Source organism: Barbatula barbatula (assembly GCF_947034865.1).
Source record: "Barbatula barbatula genome assembly, chromosome: 4".
In the NCBI taxonomy this organism is placed as follows: Eukaryota; Metazoa; Chordata; class Actinopteri; order Cypriniformes; family Nemacheilidae; genus Barbatula; species Barbatula barbatula.
In genome coordinates this window covers 3504619-3518736 of record NC_136768.1, presented here as the reverse complement: position 1 = coordinate 3518736, position 14118 = coordinate 3504619, and the positions used below count along the sequence as shown (strand labels likewise).

Here is a 14118-nt window from a genome sequence, read left to right as displayed (position 1 = left end):
ATATATATATATATATATATATATATATATACATATATATATATATGTGTGTAGGCAATATACCTTTACCTGCCGGCCACTTTCTTTGTCTCTTTTATAAATAAAACGGGCACCAAGGAACATTAAAACCTAAAATTCCTGTGCCTCCTGTCCACAATGTCCACAATTTCTTTGTTGTTTCTGTGCATGTAATGTCAATTTTCACTTGGCATTTGTCTTCACTATTTTCTCTTTAAATATTTCACTGCTTAAGGCACTCATGTAATACAGGCGCTGATTTGTTGCCATAGGAACTTAAATGTCCTTTGGTGCCATCTGTGATCGTTCAGTAACCTCTTTGTAGTCAGCATGCTTCAGTTTCCAACTGTTGTTAATCCAGAAGCCTCAAATTAAGCCACGCTTTGTATTAACATCTTTTTCATTTTGATACGTTGAGCTTACTAGTAATGCTTTGAAGTGAAAAGAAAGAAGACAGAATTCATTAAGGCACGTCATTATCTAATCCAATGCGTAAATAAGCAAGAACAGACACAGCCAGGCAAAGTCCAGTTCAAAGCCTGAAGATGTCTCTTTATTCATAAACCAGCAAGCAATAAACTAAAACATTGTATCGAGCCTCAATCTAGAGTTATACATGTATGACTATGTCAGTTGAGACTGACTGCGTATGCCACAGTGTGAGCAAGATGTCAGTTGCCTGATGATGATGATGATGATGAGGTTTTTGTAGGCAATGTTGTTGAGTCCACCACTAAAATCAATCGTTCAGATAGGATGACGTGACAGTGAGAATGAGAAAAGAGACAATGCTTGGAAATCTTTTGCACTTGATGGACCACATGAGTTTCCTGATTGGATAAGCGGTTAATGACATCACAGCACTGAATGTTCAGAATAGCATACTCCTCTCACTTTTTTCTGCACACGGTATGCATGCACATTTTCTGAATGCATAAACATCTACTTTTGCCAAAACGTACCGTATGCAAGCACACTGTGTGAAATAATGTATCCCACAATGCAATGCAATGGACCTTTTTGGGCAAACGAAATCATTTTTCCTTATTGATTCAGCATTTGAACGACCAGGAGAATTTAGGCCTTTTAATACATTTGTTTCCATTTTTAAATGTCCATTTTTCATGTTTTTAATTCAGATCGCTTTCTGGATCATATGACAACAATGTTATGCAATATTGTTTCACATCCTACCTTTTGCTGTATTGTCTGCATACTCTGCAAAATGTAGAAAGCGGTTTGCTACAGCACATCTAAGCATGTAGCAATGCAGTCTTATGTCAATGTGTACAATTTGAACTCGGCTTGTTACGAGTGCTGGTATTTCGAGTTAACCTAATGCATCTCTTATACTGCGGAACTAGTGATGTAATCACAAGATCATATCTGCTCATACTGTAGAACTTCTGATGCATGATATGCGTCTAAAAGTTCTCACTCCCTCACTGTCTCTCACTCCTTTAGGTAGATTCATACACATTAAACTGTTGGGGATTGCACTTTGAGACATTATGCCGTACATTTAAAGAATGATTTGGGGTGATATCACACTCATACACACACAGCCCACATGTGAAAATATACATGCACAAGTAAACATAATAATAATCATAATACATACAGTATCTATTAAACAGCTGTACTGGATAATAACCAAATGAAACAGTAAGAAACTAAATGAAACTCCACACAATCTTTGAGATCTTTCAGCCAGGAGCCAATCGGCATTCATGAGGAGGGTCAGGTTTATAGTACCTGAGATGTGATGACTGCATATTTGGTGCATCTGAATGATTTTAAGAATCCTCCTGAGAAACGCAAACGCTCAGACAAGATGATTCTGAGAGTTTGACATATGGGTTTTTCAATATAGAATATAGTCTAAAATCATTTTTAATTCCGATTTGTTTCATAAATACACATTTAGCGCCTTTGGGATCTGGAACAGCTCTGTACAATGTGCAAACGCTACAAGCACTGTGCTCACACTTCTGACTAAAGCACTTCTGATGCACTGTTTATACAACTACACACAGAAAACGCTCGTAGAAGCAACTCTGGAGTAACTAAAGAAAGCCATGATGATAAAGAGATGCAAGGGATGGAAGGATCAAATCTCTACGAAGAAATTTCCAGCAGGAGGCGCTAAGCACAGCGGGTTGGGTGAACTAGTTGGTTGGTTGGTTCTTTGAGCGGTTTGCGGATAGTCCAGTGTTGCCTCCTCACATCATAAAGTCAAAGGTCAGGTCAGATTTTGCCATCTTTTGTTGGTACACACCATCAAACTTTTCATTCATGGACACGGTGAAAATGTCCTTCCACAGCCCAACACGACCTGAAGAAATGAAAAACTGATTTAATGTAGCAAAAGATGTGAGGGCGTCAACCTTGGTCTCAGATGATTTTATCAATTGTTTATTGTAAATGCAAGAAAAACAGAAAGTGTCAAAAACTGAGGAATTGTACTGGCATGAGGCAGAGTCAATAATGTCAAAATGTTTGTATTATATCGTTTTTAAAGTAGAGTTATGTAAAAACAAAAAAACAGGATTTACAAATGCAGAGTCTGTTTTTGCAACAACAGATGAATGATGAAAAATCATGTTTTGGATTATGTTATCATGTTTTTATTGTGTTTTATTGTGTTAGTAAAGCTGTTTTTTGTTATTGTTACTTGATTAAAACAACCAGTTGATATTGATATTACTTGGAATGCACAATAAAAACATGCTTTTAGATTTATTTCTCCTAGCAAATGAAATATTTATGAAAATATGAAAGTAAGATGCATTGATTTAATATTTGGCACCCACACTCACCTTCCAACTTTTTTTCTATCTCTCTCTCTCTCTCTCTCTCTCTCTTTCTCTCTCTCTCTCTCTCTCTCTTTCCACATCACTCTTTTCTCTCCATGCATGTTTATGTTCTATGTATCTATGACCCTACTTTGTGCAGTGAGTCCTTTCAGGATGAGTTCATGCACTATGAAAAATAAACAAAAACAACAAGAACAAAAGAAAACTAAAGATATACTGATGACATAATGCAAAATAAATAACTTATAATATACAAACAAAAAGTTTACATAAACACATGTATGAATACGTAAGAACAGAACAAATGAGAACAGAAAATTGCTTTGAATAAAAGCTGCCTCACTTTGATACAACACACACATATTCACCACACGATGGCGCCAGAGGAACTAACATTTGAACATTCCTTAACCTTTATAAGCAGCCTACGTGTCTAAGGTCATAGTCTAAGAGAGCCACATTTTTCTCAGACAAATAAACATGGATCAATTGTGTTAAAGTTCAATTCTTTTGGACAGATTCTAAGCGTCCTTAGGAAAGACTAGGAATGCTCTTACTCAAGAACAAATCTCTGAACATCAGTTTCCTGAAAGAATAGTACACTAAGTTTTAAACTGAAAGTGCCAGTGTGTTGGAGGTCATGTGAGAACAGGACATTATTATGATGATTATTATTATTTTATTCGATTTTTTTATTTATACTAACTTAAGTCACTTTAAATGCATGAACAAAACATGCAATGAAGGTGAATGGTGAATGCTGTCCGTCACTAAAATGTAGCCTGACGTCTTTTGTATTTCAAATCATTTTGATCCTTCTACTGGAAGATACAGTCCCTGGCATGAACACAGTAATGAACCATTCTCTCTCTGGATGCAATGCCCTGGGCTATTGTGTTCTAGTGAACCGGTCATGTATGTACTCTATTGACCGAACGGCATCAAGGACCAGAACAAGAGAATTTAACTCATAACCTTGCCTTGCATGTTTGAGCTTGAAGAAGGAAAGTCTTCCGAGCATTAAAGTGATTTAACCACACATGAAATGTCTGATATGTTTGTGTCTTACCCCTGCAGATGGACAGAGCCTCAGAGTTACAGCACTGCTCAATGAGCTGGTTACAGCTCTCCAACATGGTCTCCAGTTGAGCTTTATCATAGGAGATGCCTAGAAACCTGGCCAGCTGCTCTACCAGGTTTCCCAGATCCTTCATAGAGAAACACACAAGGGTAGAAAGGGTACACTGTGCGGTTGTTTCATTTCGTTAACATTGCATAGAAGACATCAAAATAGACACAAACACATAAAATAAAATAAATAAAAATTCTGGACTTGAGCTCAGTTTGTGACATTGTTGAGATATCTTCTAAAACGCAATTGATGTTTATGAAATAATTGAGATTTTAAAGAGTAATATTTATTTCTTATGGGAATCACAATAATCGAACAGTTTTCCAGCGTTTTTATTTTAAATATTGTACATGTTTTGTGTTATGTCATTCATGAGTCACATATAGACTCTTGCCTTGATCTTACATAATTTTATCAACATGGAGCCTAACTGTGATAACAACAGAAACACAGTGTCATATCTATATGTTTTGCTGAAATGCATTATTGCGTACGTTATTGTCACATGCAGTATCTGTGTTTGAACTTTGAACTCTCTTAATTCCCCATGAAGATAAAGCGAACCTGTTTGTTTATGCAGACTGAACATCAGTCTCCCCTATCTTACGCATACATTAAAAGCCCCTAAATATAGCTTTAAAAGAATAGTTTTATAGTACAGGGTATGGCTATTCCAATCATTTAGAGAATGTGTATGTACTGTTCGACATATTACTATTTGGAGCGGGACTGAGCACGTGCTGGTCAATACGTGTACACATGTACTGTACCTTGTACATGTCCTCATATTTCAAAAAGAGAACATTAGAGTCCATGCGATGTTCCCAGAATTCTTGCACATGTTCAAACCAGGAGCCGTATCCGACTACAGCCCAGAGAGAGAGAGAGGAAAAACATGTAGTCTATTCAATCACAGTTCGTCTTAGATCTCACACAATTTGCTTTTCAGCAAAAAGAAGTGAAAGCATGTATCTTATGAAGCTCATGTGACTGTGTGTGGCTTGCTTACGCTTGTCATTCATGAATCTCCGGCAGAACTCCTGAAACGTCCCCCTGTAGCTCATGGTTCTCAAAGAGCGATGAAACTGGTAATAGGACACTACCAGATCTTTAGGGTTCCTGGCCATATATATCACCTGCGGACAACACATGGAAATATCTACGTCAAATAAAAGACGGTCACAAACTAAAAGCAAAGCATACATTAGTAATAATTCATACAATTATTCTTTACTGGTGATGATGCTATCGGTTCTGAAATTTCATGCTTACGGACACCGAATCTCAAACTTTTTAGTAGTAAGGCCCCACTTATGTGGGTCACATTGCTATGTGGCCCCCCAAATAAAGACTTACTGTAAACTTAGAATTTTTATTTAACCAAAGACAACTTCAATAATACAAATTATTTTGGTTGGTGGTATTATTATTAACATCTGATTTTTGATTGCACTAAATGTATGATAAATTTCTATATTCCACGAGTTCGCCTATCCAAATAATAATGAATGCAGGGGTAATGATGATAGCAAGGGTAGGTAATATATGCGTATTTGGCGTGCTGTCCGGGGAGCCGGCTCCGAGCTCAACGGTTCCTTCCGAACCCGGAACACTCTCCCCTGATAGGAAACGGCCCAAACCCAGCGCTCACACCCAGGGATCGGGGAGAGGAGCCGGGGAGGTGGAGGGATGTTGGATTTAACTGTAGGTAAGATTTCGGGTCTTATTTATGAGAAGGCTCGATTGAGCTGATAGGATAGCTGTCATGATTGCTGATAGCAAACCAGCCGAGTTTGATTATGTGCTCTGGCTTCTCCTGAACTTTGTTAATGAAACATTATTTCATAAAATGCCACAAATACTGTGGCCCCCTTGGACCCCCCAATGGACCACTGCTTTAGGGTGCATTTCAGATGTTACAACTGACCTTGCCCTCTCCATTGTGCATTGCTGAGGGTAGAAAACGGTATGGCAGGTGACTTTTGATCAGACGTGGGGATGTGAGTTCCTGTGAAAACAAATATATAACAGTTGAAAAAAGAGATTTCGGGTTAAATATGTCATTGTCACGCTGAAGATTGTTGCTTCAGTGATGGTTATTTATTGTGTATGAGAGAGGAAGTTTACCTGGATAATCTCGAGTCCCGGCTGTGGATATTCCAACACGGGAAGTTGCTCATCGATGTTCATAAGCCCGATCTCATCTGGGTCTGCACCCTGGCTTACCAGATACACTACCTCCTGTAACAAACTCGTACCTATGTGCATGAGAGGTAGAAAAAATGTTTTGTCTTTATTATGAAAGGTAAAAAACTTTGTCTCAACAAATTCATCCTTGGAAAATGGCATATAATGTCCCAGTCCTAGATTCGCTGTAGCAAATTTATTGTGAGAACACACACAAAATACACAAAGTTGGTTTAAACATATGACTAACATTAGTCAAGTGACAGTCAAGTATTTAAACCCCAACAAATGGGTGTATTGAGATACATGAAAAACTAAATTGATATGGAATAAATACATTGATGTTTGGAGTCATTTCACATTCATGCTAAATCTTATTACATTAAATATACACTAAGCATTTATCTCACTTTCTTTGTCGGCATGTTGAGGCTTATCAATGTCCTCTTTGACTGCACATTTCAAAGAGATGTTTTAAAGCAGGAAATCCTGTAGAGCTGAACCCATATGTTTGTACTATATGAAGACTCAACATAGTGTATACAGACCTTAAAATAAAATGCTTTTAAGCAAGTCCTTAAAGGATTTGTCAGTCTGTAATATCGAAATTGCATGCTTCATTGCGAGCCTGACATGTGAAGCAAAGCACTAGTACGTCACTCTGGTTCAGATTATATGATATGGTGGTCTCGATACAGAAAATTGTTCAAATTAGCGCAGAGAATTCTGACCTCGAAATTCTCAGAAACAACATAAGCATAAATTGATAAAAACCACTGGAGCTCTCTCCAACAAACCCTTAGATGTTTAACGCAAACTTGTGATCGGAGAAAGTTTAATTTGCAGCTTTATAGGAGATTTTTGTGGGCAAAGTCGCTCTGTTCCAGCACTTGCAAACAGACCAGCAGTGTCACATGACCTGAGATGTGAAAACTTTAAATGTCAACACAAAATATTTATTTCATACATAATTGGGCACCATCGCAAATGATTAGAAGCCCATGTACAGACTGACATTGTCCAGACATCACAATTATTTATAACCAGGCAAAAATGTAATTTACAGAACCAGCTGACAGTAAAATGTGTGATTGTATTGGCCTGTCATCCATCACAGGCTGCTGGAGGGAGAAACATTTCAGTGTGTAACACTCAGCAGAGTCTCCCTTGATAACACAAATGCTGAAAGATACAAAATATCTTTCTACGCAAGGCCAAGCGATTTCTCTTCCTGCCCTGATCTCTGCTATGTTAGTTAATGGTGTAATGGTAAACATCCCATAATAGTACTTGCAAGGAAACCATTGGAATTTCTATTGGGTTTTTTATAAAGAAGCAGAGCTGCAGGAGATGGGTGTCTCGGGCACCTGCACTTCCTGTCTAACTTGTATAGCTTGCTTATTGATGCAGGACAACAAACCATGTTTAGGTGTCTTGTAGTCCCAAATGCTGTTTGAAATTATTATTTTGCATTTCAACCACCTATTACATAAGTGAATCGACATGGCAACAAGCATGCGTGGGAGAGGAAGACCCACCCGTCCTCAGACAGGGCACCGCGCAGCGCCTCTGCAGTGGGCCCGCATCTGAGTGGCACGCTTTGGCATGGCAAACATTTCACCTTGCTGTGTCTATTTCATCCGATGCAAACGCACCCAGCTCTAATTTATCATTCCTAACCCACCAAAGATCATGCAAATATCTCTAAAATAATACAAAAAATGTCTTTGTTGATACAGACAGCATTACCAATGTCATCCACATTATTGATGAGTTATTTTGTATTTTAAGTCTTAAAGGAGGCTTATTATTGTGAGTCGTCATCTTATGTAAAGCATCCCGGCTAACTGCATCATCGATGGAGGATGCTGGAAACTCGTGCGCATTCGAAATGCATGCTGCGTCGACGCGTGCGTATTAATACCTGACTTGGGATAAGTAACGATCCATATGTCGCTGCTTCTTAAGGAAAAGTTGGCGATCTCGTCCATCTTGCCCCTGCAGAAAGGAGGGAGTCGAACTCCATGATATTCGAAGTATTTGCTCTCGTATTCTATCGGGGTGCTCGGCGTGTCAACCTCGCTTTCCGCCATCCCTTCAAACGATCAGTGAACGACAAGCTTCGACGAATCAATTTGTAAATATTTGGGTTGAAGACGACGCATTTGATATCCACCAGCCCCTGATTGTTTGGTAAAGACGTGCTTTGCGTGTGCCGTGACCTTCAGCCAATCAGGTGGAGGAGAGATGATGTAATGGGATACTCAGCATCAGCACCAGTCGTCGGGGCGGTTCCTCCAGCCTGCCAGACATCCGCTCATCAATAAGTGTAAAATAACAATCTGCATGTGTACAATGAGACATACAAACCGACGATGACAGAGGCAATAAACAAACTTATTTGTTTCTATTAAACTGATATCAATTAAAATCATACACTGTAAAAAATATAGAGTTTTTGACTCTTTCATACACCACTAAATGACGGAGAGAGGTTATGATTTTTTTCACTTTTAATCTTGTTTAGATCTCAGTGAAGAAAAACATTTATTCTGTTAACTGCTTCATAAAATATATAGATAAAAACACGCCACCATCTACATTAATTACTTCATTACAAAGGATTATGATTGGTCCATCCTCAACAGCGTTGAGAAATGTAACAAGGGACACGTGTCAATGCCCTACGCGCATAATGTTACGAATATAATTGAATATATTCATTATCATAATTGATTTGATAAATAAACTTTTGTCTAAAATCGAAAACCACAAATAAGTTAAAAAAGAAAAATATGATTTACCTTATACACATAGCCTGATGACAACTTCTACCATTAAGCCCCGCCCACTTATAGACTAGCACGGAAACTGCCTTAGTTCTCTCTCCTGCTATTTCTAATGGCTGCCGCAAGTTGCTTATTGGCCAAATACTCTCAGACGCAATGACCCAAGATTAAAAGTCACAAAACAACACACCTTTCCCGAGACCACTGACAACAAACATCATAACTCGTTTGGGAGGACCTACAGAACGCATGAAGTTCAATGCAAACCGACTTGCAATAACGCCAACGAGAAGCTGACATTTCAACCACAGTTTTCCTGCAGACATGTTTGATTTAAAGGAAGGCTGGAATCTCTCTTTCGCTGGATGTGGATTTTTAGGGATCTATCACATCGGTGTTGCGAGCTGTCTTCTCGAGCAAGCCCCCTATCTCGTGCGCGGAGCCACCAAGATCTACGGAGCCTCCGCCGGCGCGCTCACGGCTTCCGTGCTCGCCACCGAGGCTTGCTTAGGTATGATGCTCACTACAAGGTTTGGTTTTAAAACATCAAACATTGATTCTGTCATGCGAATTTTCTATGCTATTTATTTTGTTTCATTTTTGCTGCCTAATAAGTAAATAACTATTTATATATTGCTGTAGTTCGATTTAAATAATGTATGTTGGCAGCTAGGTTGCATTTTGCAATCCAGCAATGCTTATAAGAAAGAAAAAATATAAAGGAGATCTCTTTGTCAAATGCTTCTCCTGGAGAGTAATGAAGAGTTTTTTCCTGGGTCTCCTAGAGCTTGTATTTCTCATTTTAGAAAAACAACCAAAATCATTTCACACGTGACTTGTGTAAAGTTTCAGTAAAAATCTTAAACCCAAGATGCTTTTTGATTTGCAATGAAAAACAAGTCACTTCACCGTGAACCCAAATGTTTCTGGTCAAATTCTTCCAAGAATATCTGAACGATGCATTTCATTTCAGAATAAAGTTAAGTTGAGAAAGGACTGAAAGCAAAGTACGAGAAACCATAAATTCTTTAGGTGTGCACTCTATAATCTATTGCCAATGGACAAGAGTCCAGTAGGTCTGTTTATGTATTGCATACTAAAATATTTGGTTTGTCAAGTTGTGCCAGTGTCCTAGATATGTATTGTAGATTTATCGCATTCGTTGACTTACTTTGTTTCAAGAATGCACGATCTAACAAAGTAAATGAGGGAGGTCAATGACCCTCAAACCCTTCATCCAACTTAAAGGTGAAAGTCTGTGTGATATCTGCGTGATAAAATTATTTGACTTTCATATTATATAGAAACTAAGACTAATTCGGACTGTTATCAACCTTTGGTTAGAGGTTCAGAGGGTCACTTGTGCGTCGTTGAGAGTCAAAATGAAACCATGAAAATGAAATGATATTTTTATGTCATTTCCGTTTTCCTGTTCCTAATGTAGAGAAATGTTGTGAAGACGTCATTGATGTTGCCAAGGAGGCAAGAAAACGCAACCTGGGCCCCTTGCACCCGACGTTCAACCTAGTGAAGGTTTTGCGTGGAGGGCTCCACCGGAACCTGCCGTCTGACGCACACACGGTGGCCTCGGGTCGACTGTGCGTGTCACTCACACAGGTCAGGGACGGACAGAATGTCCTGGTCTCTGACTTCAGCTCCAAAGATGAACTCACCCAGGTGAATGGGGTTTGTTACCATAGAAACCGAATTGGGAATTCGATTGTCCATCAACATGCCAACGAGGCAAAACCTTTGTGGAGACTTTTATATTCCTTTATCTAAATGAAGATAGTTTAATAGAATCATAATATGACATCATTTCTCCCCGTCTTGATACATGCTCATAAAAATGATGTCATGATGTATTTAGGAGAAATCACGGGTCATGGAAGGCAATGATTTCTATCTGAATTGTCCGATTAACTTCTCATTTTGAGTCTCTCCTTATATTCACAGGCTCTCGTTTGTAGCTGTTTCATTCCAATATACTGCGGTTTAATCCCTCCTGCCTTCCGTGGTGTGGTAAGTTGTATAGGTCCAAAAGTGCTGTAATTTTAAAATTGAGCAAATTTATGAGGTGACATGAGGCTACGTTGTTGGATTTAGTTCACTTGGAAGAATCAGCACATTGCTTCACAGAATAGTCACTAGGGCACACTGAACAAACCCTGGCAATAAATTATGGTTGGAAATACGCTTACTGTTCTCATGAATTAAGTTCATCTGAGTGCATTGTGACCTCTATGACTTTATGTTTCAGCCAAATGCTGTTGAAGGGCTATTAATTGTTACTGTCAAATAAACATTTCTGGACTTTAGTTTTGTTACATTTCTGGACTTTAGTCAGATAACACACATTATACTTTACTCATACACATACTGAATAATAATCATGACTTGCCTAAAGCTGGTTTAATTAAGTTTACGAGGACTAAACCGTGGTAAATCCTGAATGTAGCTGTGAAGTCGATTTATGAAATAAAGGCTATTATTTAAGTATGGTGGTTCGCTCATCTCACAATATCAGTGCCAAAGAGTGCTGACGTACAGAATCAGGTTACCCTAAACTTAGCACCCCCCCTAAGTGATTGTGATACCTCTCTGTTTCTCCTCAGCGTTATGTCGATGGGGGTATCAGTGACAATCTGCCCCAATCTGAGCTGAAGAACACCATCACCATTTCTCCTTTCTCCGGAGAGAGCGATGTCTGTCCAAAAGACAGCTCCACCAGCTTTCACGAGCTGCGTTTTACAAACACCAGCATCCAGGTCAACCTTGACAACATGTACCGACTCAGCAAAGCCTTGTTCCCTCCAGAGCCAAAAGTAGGTGGGACCACACTCACACTTTTCAGCTAACACACGCATTCACGTGCCTGAGTGCGGTGTGCGTAACTAGCTGCAGTACAGTTACATAAGATCTAGGTTTAATCTGCCTTCGGAAAAACGTGTTGGTCAATGCCAATGAAAGGTTAAAAAATCTTTAGGCCTACCTTAGACGTTTACTTCTTTGCATTGCATATTTTAGATTTCCCTTATGTGGATGAATCCATAGTTAAACCATCTTAGCACAGGGTTAAAAACATGATATATCTATTATGAGTTTATTTTATATTTTTTGTTTATTATGGTTTTTACACTGTGCATGTGTTTGGTAGGTGTTAGCTGAGATGTGTCAGAGTGGGTATAAAGACGCCCTCCGATTCCTCCAGAAAAACAGTGAGTACTCTCCATCATCAATTTGGTGTTTGCCAATCAATCGTGCCAAATATTATTCTTCTTAAACCATTATACCAATTAAATTATACCAATTAAAAATGCTTCTGTGACTTAACTGATGACATCTCTTTTTAGATTTGCTACAGGTAGCGTGTCCCACTGCAGACATGGCTTTGATCGAGACCACGTCCACCTGCTGCTGCCCGGGCCGGAAAAATCCAGTCGTCATGGAAACCACAAAAGAGTGGGTTTTGCGGAGACTCCGCCTCTTGCGAAAGCACCACTGGTGGTTGGACGAACAGCTTGTCGACAACCTGCCCACGCCGATTAAGAAAGGTGGGTAGATCCTGCATTCGCTGAATTATTTTGAAACTGCGAAAGCTGACAAATGCTAGAAATCAATCAATAAATAAAGAAGAAAAAATTGAATTAGGTTGTGTATAATCATCTTGATAATGTCACCATCTTTAGTTCATAGTGTACATGCACATGTTTCCACAGTGTTTTGCGAGGCCTGCAGGGAAAAACAAGGCCTGTTAGCGCAGGTCACCGGCTCTCTGCCGCTGCGGGTGGCTTCATACATGTTAATGCCATACACGCTTCCGGTGCAGTCGGCTTACTCAGTAGCCCAGAGGTCAGTATATACGCTTATATAATATTTAGCATATATTCAATTAAATTTAGCTTGTTCTATTGGTTTATGGAAATAAACACTATTCATTAATTTTGCACATGCATTATTGCAAGTATTTTTAAATATGTGTTATGTGTGAAACACAACCTTTCTGCAACGTGTTGCATTGCCATGTTGCATTAAGATTTGCACTTTCTAAAGTTGTTGTTGGCATTTGTAAGGTTTTTAGAGTGGATCCCAGAGGTCCCTGCAGATGTGCGCTGGTTTGCCGAGGTGGCAGGAGGAGTATACAGACAAGCTTGGAAAGGAACAGCATTAGAGACGAGCAGGTGAGACAAGCAAAAGAGTTTAGACTAAAACTTCATTGATTTTGTCTCATCACAGACTTAAAAGCATAAGCTATATCTTTTAAAAGATTGAATTTACCATAAACTAATACGTAACCTGATTTGTCATATGATCTGTTATTTAGGTGTTCCGGGGTGAACATGATGTTAGCTTACGTCCCTTTTGGTGTTTTGTTTTATTTCTTGTGTAGTAGCGCCCCCTTGAGAAGATGTGTCAGTGAACCACCAACAGTAGACTTTCAGAAACCTGTCATAGACCAGAAAGGACATCTACCTTTTTCTGCCAGTAACCTCGATGGTTACGGCTGGACATTCCCGAAAGACCTCAGTCAACCTTCTTCTGTTTATCCACCCGAAAGTCCTTCCCACTTGCCACGGAGCTTTTTCGTTGGCTCACGGGACAATCATGAGTGCCAAACGGACCAATGAACGAGCTCCTCATCTCAGTAAACTGTATACAGAGCTGGATATTTGTCAAACATCATGACCTGTTCATGTCACGCTGCACATTTTGCCACCAGACGATATGAATTCTGGAATCTAGAGCATATATTGTAAAATGACATGCACTTCACTAATTCTCCACTGATATTATTATAATATAATATAATATAATCATATATTATTATACAGATTACAGTTAACATAAAGTTATTATGTTTTTATTTCTCTGTAAAAACTGCTTTGAGAAAAGTATGAGTTTACTGTATTTTATGGTTTTAAAATATAATTTAAATCTGTGCCTTGTCTGTAAAAGTGAATTACAGACTGGAAGAAGTTTACGTTAAAATTGGTGCTAACACGTTTGTAAGACATCAGTGAAATACTATTGTATGTGTCTTATGTGCGTGTCACCTATGTACAATAAAGATAAAGAATGTGGTCACGCTTTTGATTTATGCACAGCAGTTTATATGTTTTAAGAGTGTTATCTTCAAAACAAAGACAATAGTCAAATGCTCTTGTAAGGTTTCAAA

At 38.8% G+C, this 14118-nt stretch overlaps 2 protein-coding genes across 3 annotated transcripts; one reads left to right on the top strand and one right to left on the bottom strand.

Moving 5' to 3' along the window:
• Window positions 1-541: 541 nt before the first annotated feature.
• On the bottom strand, window positions 542-8395 carry sult4a1 (sulfotransferase family 4A, member 1). Its single transcript, XM_079455223.1, has 7 exons — window positions 8078-8395; window positions 6094-6224; window positions 5894-5974; window positions 4976-5102; window positions 4737-4831; window positions 3904-4042; window positions 542-2353 (listed from the first exon to the last, which is right to left on the bottom strand). The coding sequence occupies exons 1-7, from the start codon at window positions 8244-8246 to the stop codon at window positions 2241-2243; spliced, it is 855 nt and encodes a 284-aa protein (XP_079311349.1). The 5' UTR covers window positions 8247-8395; the 3' UTR covers window positions 542-2240.
• Window positions 8396-9105: 710 nt separating this feature from the next.
• pnpla3 (patatin-like phospholipase domain containing 3) lies at window positions 9106-14006 on the top strand. 2 transcript variants are annotated; one of them, XM_079455221.1, is made up of 9 exons: window positions 9106-9453; window positions 10387-10619; window positions 10899-10964; window positions 11558-11767; window positions 12100-12160; window positions 12296-12496; window positions 12662-12794; window positions 13016-13123; window positions 13336-14006. In XM_079455221.1, exons 1-9 carry the CDS (start codon window positions 9267-9269, stop codon window positions 13568-13570), a joined length of 1434 nt encoding a protein of 477 aa, XP_079311347.1. In that variant the 5' UTR covers window positions 9106-9266; the 3' UTR covers window positions 13571-14006. The 2 variants fall into 2 exon arrangements, with proteins under 2 accessions (XP_079311347.1, XP_079311346.1); XM_079455220.1 differs by having other exon boundaries at window positions 13333-14006.
• Window positions 14007-14118: the final 112 nt, after the last annotated feature.